Source organism: Carcharodon carcharias (assembly GCF_017639515.1).
Source record: "Carcharodon carcharias isolate sCarCar2 chromosome 40 unlocalized genomic scaffold, sCarCar2.pri SUPER_40_unloc_3, whole genome shotgun sequence".
Lineage (NCBI taxonomy): Eukaryota > Metazoa > Chordata > Chondrichthyes > Lamniformes > Lamnidae > Carcharodon > Carcharodon carcharias.
The window spans coordinates 202,432-215,318 of NW_024470857.1; the positions used below are offsets into that span (position 1 = coordinate 202,432).

At 49.3% G+C, this 12,887-nt stretch overlaps 1 protein-coding gene across 1 annotated transcript in view; it reads left to right on the forward strand.

Moving 5' to 3' along the window:
* LOC121275035 (alpha-2-macroglobulin-like) overlaps positions 1 to 12,887 on the forward strand; it is a 133,856-nt gene that overhangs the window by 101,049 nt on the left and 19,920 nt on the right. The window contains exon 18 of the mRNA XM_041182425.1: positions 12,025 to 12,115. Within this exon, the coding sequence (XP_041038359.1) occupies positions 12,025 to 12,115 (91 nt within the window). The remainder of the gene's footprint in view (positions 1 to 12,024; positions 12,116 to 12,887) is intronic.

The window sequence follows — 12,887 nt, forward strand, 5'->3', positions numbered from 1 at the left end:
CAGTGTTTACGGTGTGATAGTGAGGGTCCTTGTTTACAGAGTGGGAGTGAGGGTCAGTGCTTACAGTGTGAGAGTGAGGGTCAGTGTTTACAGTGTGGGTGTGAGGGTCAGTGTTTACAGTGTGGGAGTGAGGTTCAGGTTTTACAGTGTCGGAGTGAGGGACAGTGTTTACTGGGTAAGAGTGAGTGTCCGAGTTTACTGTATGAGAGTGAGGGTCACTGTTTACAGTGTGAGGGTGAGGGTCAGTGTTTACAGTGTAAGAGTGACGGTCAGTGTTTACAGTGTGAGAATGATGGTCAGTGTTTACAGTGTGAGAGTGAGGGTCAGTGTTTACAGCGTGGGAGTGAGGGTCAGTGTTTACAGTGTGAGAGTGAGGGTCAGTGTTTACAGTGTGAGAGTGAGTGTCAGTGTTTACTGGGTGTGAGAGTGAGGGTCAGTGTTTACAGAGTGAGAGTGAGGGTCAGTGTTTACTGTGTGGGAGTGAGGGTCAGTGTTTACAGTGTGAGAGTGAGTGTCAGTGTTTACTGGGTGTGAGAGTGAGGGTCAGTGTTTACAGTGTGGGAGTGAGGTTCAGTGTTTACAGTGTGAGAGTGAGGGTCAGTGTTTACAGTGTGGGAGTGAGGGTCAGTGTTTGCAGTGTGGGAGTGAGGGTCAGTGTTACAGTGTGAGAGTGAGGGTCAGTGTTTACAGTGTGAGAGTTAGGGTCAGTGTTTACAGTATGGGAGTGAGGGTCAGTGTTACAGTGTGAGAGTGAGGGACAGTGTTTACAGTGTGGGAGTGAGGGTCAGTGTTTACAGTGTGGGAGTGAGAGTCAGTGTTTACAGTGTGAGAGTGAGTGTCAGTGTTTACAGTGTGGGAGTGAGGGTCAGTGTTTACAGTGTGAGAGTGAGGGTCAGTGTTTACAGTGTGGGAGTGAGGGTCAGTGTTTACAGTGTGAGAGTGAGGGTCAGTGTTTACAGTGTGAGAGTGAGGGACAGTGTTTATAGTGTGAGAGTGAGGGTCAGTGTTTACAGTGTGAGAGTGAGGGGCAGTGTTTACAGTGTGAGAGTGAGGGGCAGTGTTTACAGTGTGAGAGTGAGGGTCAGTGTTTACAGTGTGAGAGTGAGGGGCAGTGTTTACAGTGTGAGAGTGAGGGTCAGTGTTTACAGTGTGAGAGTGAGGGTCAGTGTTTACAGTGTGAGAGTGAGGGTCAGTGTTTACAGTGTGAGAGTGAGGGTCAGTGTTTACAGTGTGGGAGTGAGGGTCAGTGTTTACAGTGTGGGAGTGAGGGTCAGTGTATACAGTGTGAGAGTGAGGGTCAGTGTTTACAGTGTGAGAGTGAGGGTCAGTGTTTACAGTGAGGGAGTGAGGGTCCGTGTTTACAGTGTGAGAGTGAGGGTCAGTGTTTACAGTGTGGGAGAGAGGGTCAGTGTTTATAGTGTGGGAGTGAGGGTCAGTGTTTACAGTGTGGGAGTGAGGGTCAGTGTTTACAGTGTGAGAGTGAGGGTCAGTGTTTACTGGGTGTGAGAGTGAGGGTCAGTGTTTACAGTGTGAGAGTGAGGGTCAGTGTTTACAGTGTGAGAGTGAGGGTCTGTGTTTACTGGGTGTGAGAGTGAGGGTCAGTGTTTACAGTGTGAGAGTGAGGGTCAGTGTTTACAGTGTGAGAGTGAGGGTCAGTGTTTACAGTGTGAGAGTGAGGGTCAGTGTTTACAGTGTGAGAGTGAGTGTCAGTGTTTACAGTGTGAGAGTGAGGGTCAGTGTTTGCAGTGTGAGAGTGAGGGTCAGTGTTTACAGTGTGAGAGTGAGAGTCAGTGTTTACAGTGTGTGAGTGAGGGTCAGTGTTTATAGTGTGAGAGTGAGGGTCAGTGTTTACAGTGTGAGAGTGAGGGTCAGTGTTTACAGTGTGAGAGTGAGGGTCAGTGTATACAGTGTGAGAGTGAGGGTCAGTGTTTACAGTGTGGGAGTGAGGGTCAGTGTTTACAGTGTGGGAGTGAGGGTCAGTGTTTACAGTGTGGAAGTGAGGGTCAGTGCTTACAGTGTGGGAGAGAGGGTCAGTGTTTACAGTGTGAGAGTGAGGGTCAGTGTTTACAGTGTGGGAGTGAGGGTCAGTGTTTACAGTGCGAGAGTGAGGGTCAGTGTTTACAGTGCGAGAGTGAGGGACAGTGTTTACAGTGTGAGAGTGAGGGTCAGTGTTTACAGTGTGGGAGTGAGGGTCAGTGTTTACAGTGTGGGAGTGAGGGTCAGTATTTACAGTGTGGGAGTGAGGCTCAGTGTATACAGTGTGGGAGTGAGGGTCAGTGTTTACAGTGTGAGAGTGAGGGTCAGTGTTTACAGTGTGAGACTGAGGGTCAGTGTTTACAGTGTGGGAGTGAGGGTCAGTATTTACAGTGTGGGAGTGAGGGTCAGTGTTTACAGTGTGAGAGTGAGGGTCGGTGTTTACAGTGCGAGACTGAGGGTCAGTATTTACAGTTTGGGAGTGAGGGTCAGTGTTTACAGTGTGAGAGTGAGGGACAGTGTTTACAGTATGGGAGTGAGGGTCAGTGTTTACAGTTAGAGTGAGGGTCAGTGTTTACAGTGTGATAGTGAGGGTCAGTGTTTAAAGTGTGAGAGTGAGGGTCAGTGTTTACAGTGTGGGAGTGAGGGTCAGTATTTACAGTGTGGGAGTGAGGGTCAGTGTTTACAGTGTGAGAGTGAGGGTCGGTGTTTACAGTGCGAGACTGAGGGTCAGTATTTACAGTTTGGGAGTGAGGGTCAGTGTTTACAGTGTGAGAGTGAGGGACAGTGTTTACAGTTTGGGAGTGAGGGTCAGTGTTTACAGTTAGAGTGAGGGTCAGTGTTTACAGTGTGATAGTGAGGGTCAGTGTTTACAGTGTGAGAGTGAGGGTCAGTGTTTACAGTGTGAGAGTGAGGGTCAGTGTTTACAGTGTGAGAGTGAGGGTCAGTGTTTACAGTGAGAGTGAGGGTCAGTGTTTACAGTGTGATAGTGAGGGTCAGTGTTTACAGTGTGAGAGTGAGGGTCAGTGTTTACAGTGCGAGAGTGAGGGACAGTGTTTACAGTGTGGGAGTGAGGGTCAGTGTATACAGTGTGGCAGTGAGGGTCAGTGTTTACAGTGTGAGAGTGAGGGTCAGTGTTTACAGTGTGAGAGTGAGGGTCAGTGTTTGCAGTGAGAGTGAGGGTCAGTGTTTACAGTGTGATATTGAGGGTCAGTGTTTACAGTGTGAGAGTGAGGGTCAGTGTTTACAGTGTGAGAGTGAGGGTCAGTGTTTACAGTGCGAGAGTGAGGGACTGTGTTTACAGTGTGAGAGTGAGGGACAGTGTTTACAGTGTGAGAGTGAGGGTCAGTGTATACAGTGTGAGAGTGAGGGTCAGTGTTTAGAGTGTGAGAGTGAGGGTCAGTGTATACAGTGTGGGAGTGAGGGTCAGTGTTTACAGTGTGGGAGTGAGGGTCAGTGTATACAGTGTGGGAGTGAGGGTCAGTGTTTACAGTGTGAGAGTGAGGGTCAGTGTTTACAGTGTGAGAGTGAGGGTCAGTGTTTACAGTGTGAGAGTGAGGGACAGTGCTTACAGTGTGGGAGTGAGGGTCAGTGTTTACAGTGTGAGAGTGAGGGTCAGTGTTTACAGTGTGAGAGTGAGGGTCAGTGTTTACAGTGTGAGAGTGAGGGTCAGCGTTTACAGTGTGGGAGTGAGGGTCAGTGTTTACAGTGTGGGAGTGTGGGTCAGTGTTTACAGTGTGAGAGTGAGGGTCAGCTTTTACAGTATGAGAGTGAGGGTCAGTGTGAAAGTGTGGGAGTGACGGACAGTGTTTACAGTGTGAGAGTGAGGGTCAGTGTTTACAGTGTGAGAGTGATGGTCAGCGTTTACAGTGTGAGAGTGAGGGTCAGTGTTTACAGTGTGGGAGTGAGGGTCAGTGTTTACAGTGTGGGAGTGAGGGTCAGTGTTTACAGTGTGAGAGTGAGGGTCAGTGTTTACAGTGCGAGAGTGAGGACAGTGTTTACAGTGTGGGAGTGAGGGTCACTGTTTACAGTGTGAGAGTGAGGGTCAGTGTTTACAGTGTGGGAGTGAGTGTCAGTTTTTACAGTGTGAGAGTGAGGGTCAGTGTTTACAGTGTGAGAGTGAGGGTCAGCGTTTACAGTGTGGGAGTGAGGGTCAGTGTTTACAGTGTGGGAGTGTGGGTCAGTGTTTACAGTGTGAGAGTGAGGGTCAGCTTTTACAGTATGAGAGTGAGGGTCAGTGTGAAAGTGTGGGAGTGACGGACAGTGTTTTTAGTGTGAGAGTGAGGGTCAGTGTTTACAGTGTGAGAGTGAGGGTCAGCGTTTACAGTGTGAGAGTGAGGGTCAGTGTTTACACTGTGAGAGTGAGGGTCAGTGTTTACAGTGTGAGTGTGAGGGTCAGAGTTTACAGTGTGAGAGTGGGGGTCAGTATTTAGAGTGAGAGTGAGGGTCAGTGTTTACAGTGTGAGGGTGAGGGTCAGTGTTTACAGTGTGAGAGTGAGGGTCAGTGTTTACAGTGTGAGAGTGAGGGTCAGTGTTGACAGAGTGGGAGTGAGTGTCAGTGTATACAGTGTGGGAGTGAGGGTCAGTGTTTACAGTGTGAGAGTGAGGGTCAGTGTTTACAGTGTGAGTGTGAGGGTCAGAGTTTACAGTGTGAGAGTGAGGGTCAGTATTTAGAGTGAGAGTGAGGGTCAGTGTTTACAGTGTGAGGGTGAGGGTCAGTGTTTACAGTGTGAGAGTGAGGGTCAGTGTTTACACTGTGAGAGTGAGGGTCAGTGTTTACAGTGTGAGTGTGAGGGTCAGAGTTTACAGTGTGAGAGTGAGGGTCAGCGTTTACGGTGTGAGAGTGAGGGTCAGTGTTTACAGTGTGAGAGTGAGGGTCAGTGTTTACAGTGTGAGAGTGAGGGTCATTGTTTACAGTGTGAGAGTGAGGGTCAGTGTATACAGTGTGAGAGTGAGGGTCAGTGTTTTCAGTGTGAGAGTGATGGTCAGTGTTTACAGAGTGGGAGTGAGGGTCAGTGTTCACAGTGTGGGAGTGATGGTCAGTGTTTACAGTGTGAGAGTGAGGGTCAGTGTTTACAGTGTGAGAGTGAGGGTCAGCGTTTACGGTGTGAGAGTGAGGGTCAGTGTTTACAGTGTGAGAGTGAGGGTCAGTGTTTACAGTGTGAGAGTGAGGGTCAGTGTTTACAGTGTGAGAGTGAGGGTCAGCGTTTACAGTATGGGAGTGAGGGTCAGTGTTTACAGTATGGGAGTGAGGATCAGTGTTTACAGTGTGAGAGTGAGGGTCAGTGTTTACAGTGTGGGAGTGAGGGTCAGTGTTTACAGTGTGAGAGTGAGGGTCAGTGTTTACAGTGTGAGAGTGAGGGTCAGTGTTTACAGTGTGAGAGTGAGGGTCAGTGTATACAGTGTGAGAGTGAGGATCAGTGTTTACAGTGTGAGAGTGAGGGTCAGTGTTTACAGTGTGAGAGTGAGTGTCAGTGTTTACAGTGTGAGAGTGAGGGTCAGTGTTTACAGTGTGAGAGTGAGGGTCAGTGCTTACAGTGTGGGAGTGAGGGTCAGTGTTTACAGTGTGAGAGTGAGGGTCAGTGTTTACAGTGTGAGAGTGAGGGTCAGTGTATACAGTGTGGGAGTGAGGGTCAGTGTTTACAGTGTGAGAGTGAGGGTCAGTGTTACTGTGTGAGAGTGAGTGTCAGTGTTTACAGTTTGGTAGTGAGGGTCAATGTTTACAGTGTGGGAGTGAGGGTCAGGGTATACAGTGTGAGAGTGAGGGTCAGTGTTTACAATGTGGGAGTGATGGACAGTGTTTACAGTGTGGGAGTGAGGGTTAGTGTTTACAGTTTGAGAGTGAGTGTCAGTGTTTACAGTGTGAGAGTGAGGGTCAGTGTTTACAGTGTGGGAGTGAGGGTCAGTGTTTAATGTGTGAGAGTGAGGGTCAGTGTACACAGTGTGAGAGTTAGCATCAGTGTTTACAGTGTGAGAGTGAGGGTCAGTGTTTACAGTGTGAGAGTGAGGGTCAGTGTATACAGTGTGGGAGTGAGGGTCAGTGTTTACAGTGTGAGAGTGAGGGTTAGTGTTTACTGGGTGTGAGAGTGAGGGTCAGTGTTTACAGTATGGGAGTGAGGGTCAGTGTATACAGTGTGGGAGTGAGGGTCAGTGTTTACAGTGTGAAAGTGAGCGTCAGTGTTTACAGTGTGAGAGTGAGCGTCAGTGTTTACAGTGTGAGAGTGAGGGTCAATGTTTACAGTGTGAGAGTGAGGGTCAGTGTTTACAGTGTGGGAGTGAGGGTCAATGTTTACAGTGTGAGAGTGAGGGTCAGTGTTTACAGTGTGAGAGTGAGTGTCAGTGTTTACAGTGAGGGAGTGAGGGTCAGTGTTTACAGTGTGGGAGTGAGGGTCAGTGTTTACAGTGTGGGAGTGAGTTTCAGTGTTTACAGTGTGAGAGTGAGGGTCAGTGTTTACAGTGTGAGAGTGAGGGTCAGTGTTTACAGTGTGAGAGTGAGGGTCAGTGTTTACAGTGTGTGAGTGAGGGTCAGTGTTTACAGTGTGAGAGTGAGGGTCAGTGTATACCATGTGGGAGTGAGGGTCATTGTTTACAGTGTGAGAGTGAGGGTCAGTGTTTACTGGGTGTGAGAGTGAGGGTCAGTGTTTACAGTATGGGAGTGAGGGTCAGTGTATACAGACTGAGAGTGAGGGTCAGTGTTTACAGTGTGAGAGTGAGGGTCAGTGTTTACAATGTGAGAGTGAGGGTCAGTGTTTAATGTGTGAGAGTGAGGGTCAGTGTACACAGTGTGAGAGTTAGCGTCAGTGTTTACAGTGTGAGAGTGAGGGTCAGTGTTTACAGTGTGAGAGTGAGGGTCAGTGTATACAGTGTGGGAGTGAGGGTCAGTGTTTACAGTGTGAGAGTGAGGGTCAGTGTTTACTGGGTGTGAGAGTGAGGGTCAGTGTTTACAGTATGGGAGTGAGGGTCAGTGTATACAGTGTGGGAGTGAGGGTCAGTGTTTACAGTGTGAGAGTGAGCGTCAGTGTTTACAGTGTGAGAGTGAGCGTCAGTGTTTACAGTGTGAGAGTGAGGGTCAATGTTTACAGTGTGAGAGTGAGGGTCAGTGTTTACAGTGTGAGAGTGAGTGTCAGTGTTTACAGTGAGGGAGTGAGGGTCAGTGTTTACAGTGTGGGAGTGAGGGTCAGTGTTTACAGTGTGGGAGTGAGTTTCAGTGTTTACAGTGTGAGAGTGAGGGTCAGTGTTTACAGTGTGAGAGTGAGGGTCAGTGTTTACAGTGTGAGAGTGAGGGTCAGTGTTTACAGTGTGTGAGTGAGGGTCAGTGTTTACAGTGTGAGAGTGAGTGTCAGTGTTTACAGTGTGAGAGTGAGGGTCAGTGTTTACAGTATGAGAGTGAGGGTCAGTGTTTACAGTGTGAGAGTGAGTGTCAGTGTTTACAGTGAGGGAGTGAGGGTCAGTGTTTACAGTGTGGGAGTGAGGGTCAGTGTTTACAGTGTGGGAGTGAGTTTCAGTGTTTACAGTGTGAGAGTGAGGGTCAGTGTTTACAGTGTGAGAGTGAGGGTCAGTGTTTACAGTGTGAGAGTGAGGGTCAGTGTTTACAGTGTGTGAGTGAGGGTCAGTGTTTACAGTGTGAGAGTGAGGGTCAGTGTTTACAGTGTGTGAGTGAGGGTCAGTGTTTACAGTATGAGAGTGAGGGTCAGTATTTACAGTGTGAGAGTGAGGGTCAGTGTTTACAGTGTGAGAGTGAGGGTCAGTGTTTACAGTGTGAGAGTGAGGGTCAGTGTTTACAGTGTGGGAGTGAGGGTCAGTGTTTACAGTGTGGGAGTGAGGGTCAGTGTTTACAGTGTGAGTGTGAGGGTCAGTGTTTACAGTGTGGGAGTGAGGGTCAGTGTTTACAGTGTGAGAGTGAGGGTCAGTGTTTACAGTGTGAGAGTGAGGGTCAGTGTTTACAGTGTGAGAGTGAGGGTCAGTGTTTACTGGGTGTGAGAGTGAGGGTCAGTGTTTACAGTATGGGAGTGAGGGTCAGTGTATACAGTGTGAGAGTGAGGGTCAGTGTATACAGTGTGTGAGTGAGGGTCAGTGTTTACAGCGTGGGAGTGAGGGTCAGTGTATACAGTGTGGGAGTGAGGGTCAGTGTTTACAGTGTGGGAGTGAGGGTCAGTGTTTACAGTGTGGGAGTGAGGGTCAGTGTTTACAGTGTGAGAGTGAGGGTCAGTGTTTACAATGTGAGACTGAGGGACAGTATACACAGTATGGGAGTGAGTGTCAGTGTTTACAGTGAGGGAGTGAGGGTCAGTGTTTACAGTGTGGGAGTGAGTTTCAGTGTTTACAGTGTGAGAGTGAGGGTCAGTGTTTACAGTGTGAGAGTGAGGGTCAGTGTTTACAGTGTGAGAGTGAGGGTCAGTGTTTACAGTGTGAGTGTGAGGGTCAGTGTTTACAGTGTGAGAGTGAGGGACAGTGTTTACAGTGTGAGAGTGAGGGTCAGTGTTTTTTGGGTGTGGGAGTGAGGGTCAGTGTTTACAGTGAGGGATTGAGGGTCTGTGTTTACAGTGTGAGAGTGATGGCCAGTGTTTACGGTGTGATAGTGAGGGTCCTTGTTTACAGAGTGGGAGTGAGGGTCAGTGCTTACAGTGTGAGAGTGAGGGTCAGTGTTTACAGTGTGGGAGTCAGGGTCAGTGTTTACAGTGTGGGAGTGAGGGTCAGGTTTTACAGTGTCGGAGTGAGGGACAGTGTTTACTGGGTAAGAGTGAGGGTCCGAGTTTACTGTATGAGAGTGAGGGTCACTGTTTACAGTGTGAGGGTGAGGGTCAGTGTTTACAGTGTAAGAGTGACGGTCAGTGTTTACAGTGTGAGAATGATGGTCAGTGTTTACAGTGTGAGAGTGAGGGTCAGTGTTTACAGTGTGGGAGTGAGGGTCAGTGTTTACAGTGTGAGAGTGAGGGTCAGTGTTTACAGTGTGATAGTGAGGGTCAGTGTATACAGAGTGAGAGTGAGGGTCAGTGTTTACAGCGTGGGAGTGAGGGTCAGTGTTTACAGTGTGAGAGTGAGGGTCAGTGTTTACAGTGTGAGAGTGAGTGTCAGTGTTTACTGGGTGTGAGAGTGAGGGTCAGTGTTTACAGAGTGAGAGTGAGGGTCAGTGTTTACTGTGTGGGAGTGAGGGTCAGTGTTTACAGTGTGAGAGTGAGTGTCAGTGTTTACTGGGTGTGAGAGTGAGGGTCAGTGTTTACAGTGTGGGAGTGAGGTTCAGTGTTTACAGTGTGAGAGTGAGGGTCAGTGTTTACAGTGTGGGAGTGAGGGTCAGTGTTTGCAGTGTGGGAGTGAGGGTCAGTGTTACAGTGTGAGAGTGAGGGACAGTGTTTACAGTGTGGGAGTGAGGGTCAGTGTTTACAGTGTGAGAGTGAGGGTCAGTGTTTACAATGTGGGAGTGAGGGTCAGTGTTTACAGTCTGGGAGTGAGGGTCAGTGTTTACAGTGTGAGAGTGAGGGTCAGTGTTACAGTGTGAGAGTGAGGGACAGTGTTTACAGTGTGGGAGTGAGGGTCAGTGTTTACAGTGTGGGAGTGAGAGTCAGTGTTTACAGTGTGAGAGTGAGTGTCAGTGTTTACAGTGTGGGAGTGAGGGTCAGTGTTTACAGTGTGAGAGTGAGGGTCAGTGTTTACAGTGTGAGAGTGAGGGGCAGTGTTTACAGTGTGAGAGTGAGGGTCAGTGTTTACAGTGTGAGAGTGAGGGTCAGTGTTTACAGTGTGAGAGTGAGGGGCAGTGTTTACAGTGTGAGAGTGAGGGTCAGTGTTTACAGTGTGAGAGAGAGAGTCAGTGTTTACAGTGTGAGAGTGAGGGTCAGTGTTTACAGTGTGAGAGTGAGGGTCAGTGTTTACAGTGTGGGAGTGAGGGTCAGTGTTTACAGTGTGGGAGTGAGGGTCAGTGTATACAGTGTGAGAGTGAGGGTCAGTGTTTACAGTGTGAGAGTGAGGGTCAGTGTTTACAGTGTGGGAGTGAGGGTCCGTGTTTACAGTGTGAGAGTGAGGGTCAGTGTTTACAGTGTGGGAGAGAGGGTCAGTGTTTATAGTGTGGGAGTGAGGGTCAGTGTTTACAGTGTGGGAGTGAGGGTCAGTGTTTACAGTGTGAGAGTGAGGGTCAGTGTTTACTGGGTGTGAGAGTGAGGGTCAGTGTTTACAGTGTGAGAGTGAGGGTCAGTGTTTACAGTGTGAGAGTGAGGGTCAGTGTTTACTGGGTGTGAGAATGAGGGTCAGTGTTTACAGTGTGAGAGTGAGGGTCAGTGTTTACAGTGTGAGAGTGAGGGTCAGTGTTTACAGTGTGAGAGTGAGTGTCAGTGTTTACAGTGTGAGAGTGAGGGTCAGTGTTTGCAGTGTGAGAGTGAGGGTCAGTGTTTACAGTGTGAGAGTGAGGGTCAGTGTTTACAGAGTGTGAGTGAGGGTCAGTGTTTATAGTGTGAGAGTGAGGGTCAGTGTTTACAGTGTGAGAGTGAGGGTCAGTGTTTACAGTGTGAGAGTGAGGGTCAGTGTTTAATGTGTGAGAGTGAGGGTCAGTGTTTACAGTGTGAGTGTGGGGGTCAGTGTTTACAGTGTGAGAGTGAGGGTCAGTGTTTACAGTGTGGGAGTGAGGGTCAGTGTTTACAGTGTGGGAGTGAGGGTCAGTGTTTACAGTGTGGGAGTGAGGGTCAGTGTTTACAGTGTGGGAGTGAGGGTCAGTGTTTACAGTGTGGGAGTGAGGGTCAGTGTTTACAGTGTGGGAGTGAGGGTCAGTGTTTACAGTGAGAGAGTGAGGGTCAGTGTTTACAGTGTGATAGTGAGGGTCCGTGTTTACAGTGTGAGAGTGAGGGTCAGTGTTTACAGTGTGAGAGTGAGGGTCAGTGTTTACAGTGTGAGAGTGAGGGTCAGTGTTGACAGTGTGAGAGTGAGGGTCAGTGTTTACAGTGTGAGAGAGTGAGGGTCAGTGTTTACAGTGTGAGAGTGAGGGTCAGTGTTTACAGTGTGAGAGTGAGGGTCAGTGTTTACAGTGTGAGAGTGAGGGTCAGTGTATACAGTGTGGGAGTGAGGGTCAGTGTTTACAGTGTGAGAGTGAGGGACAGTGTTTACAGTGTGAGAGTGAGGGTCAGTGTTTACAGTGTGGGAGTGAGGGTCAGTGTTTACAGTGTGGGAGTGAGGGTCAGTGTTTACAGTGTGAGAGTGAGGGTCAGTGTTTACAGTGTGGGAGTGAGGGTCAGTGTTTACAGTGTGGGAGTGAGGGTCAGTGTTAACAGTGTGGGAGTGAGGGTCAGTGTTTACAGTGTGGGAGTGAGGGTCAGTGTTTACAGTGAGAGAGTGAGGGTCAGTGTTTACAGTGTGATAGTGAGGGTCCGTGTTTACAGTGTGAGAGTGAGGGTCAGTGTTTACAGTGTGAGAGTGAGGGTCAGTGTTTACAGTGTGAGAGTGAGGGTCAGTGTTTACAGCGAGGGAGTGAGGGTCTGTGTTTACAGTGTGAGAGTGAGGGTCAGTGTTTACAGTGTGGGAGTGAGGGTCAGTGTTTACAGTGTGAGAGTGAGGGTCAGTGTTTACAGAGTGGGAGTGTGGGTCAGTGTTTACAGTGTGAGAGTGAGGGTCAGTGTTACAGTGTGAGACTGAGGGTCAGTGTTTACAGTGTGAGAGTGAGGGTCAGTGTTTACAGTGTGGGAGTGAGGGTCAGTGTTTACAGTGTGGGAGTGAGGGTCAGTGTTTACAGTGTGAGAGTGAGGGTCAGTGTTACAGTGTGAGAGTGAGGGTCTGTGTTTACAGTGTGAGAGTGAGGGTCAGTGTTTACAGTGTGAGAGTGAGGGTCAGTGTTTACAGTGTGAGAGTGAGGGTCAGTGTTTACAGTGTGAGAGTGAGGGTCAGTGTTTACAGTGTGAGAGAGAGGGTCAGTGTTTACAGTGTGAGAGTGAGTGTCAGTGTTTACAGTGTGGGAGTGAGGGTCAGTGTTTACAGTGTGGGAGTGAGGGTCAGTGTTTACAGTGTGGGATTGAGGGTCAGTGTTTCACTCCCCATGTCCATCGATCTCACTCTCTCTCTCTCTCCCTATTGTAGATTTACCGGCCAGCGTCCTGTGTCCAACATGGTCCTTGTTGATGTGATGATGCTGTCCGGTTTCTCAGCCCTTCGAGAATCTTATCAAGATGTGAGTGACCATCTCAGCCTCAAATTACTCAACCTTTTATCCCTTTCCTCCAGCTCTCCTCTGCCCCCGATCCGACTCCCCCTCGTTCCTTCTCTTCTTCCTCTTCTCTCTCTCCATTCAAGCAGATACATTCCCCACATCCACAGATAGGGTCGTGTCCTCATTCCTAATCCGGGAACTCCCTCGCTAACAGCGCCGTGGGTGTACCTACACCACAGGGGACAAAATCCTGGAACTCCCTCCCTAACAGCGCTGTGGGTGTACCTACACCACACACAGGGACAAAATCCTGGAACTCCCTCCCTAACAGCGCCATGGGTGTACCTACACCACACGGACAAAATCCTGGAACTCCTTCCCTAGCAGCACTGTGGGTGTACCTACACCACACGGACAAAATCCTGGAACTCCTTCCCTAACAGCACCGTGGGTGTACCTACACCACACGCACAAAATCCTGGAACTCCCTCCCTAACAGCGCCGTGGGTGTACCTACACCACACGGACAAAATCCTGGAACTCCCTCCCTAACAGCGCCGTGGGTGTACCTACACCACACGGACAAAATCCTGGAACTCCCGCCCTAACAGCGCCGTGGGTGTACCTACACCACAGGGGACAAAATCCTGCAACTCCCGCCCTAACAGCGCCGTGGGTGTACCTACACCACAGGGGACAAAATCCTGGAACTCCCTCCCTAACAGCGCCGTGGGTGTCCCTACACCACAGGGACAAAATCATGGAACTCCCTCCCTAACAGCGCCGTGGGTGT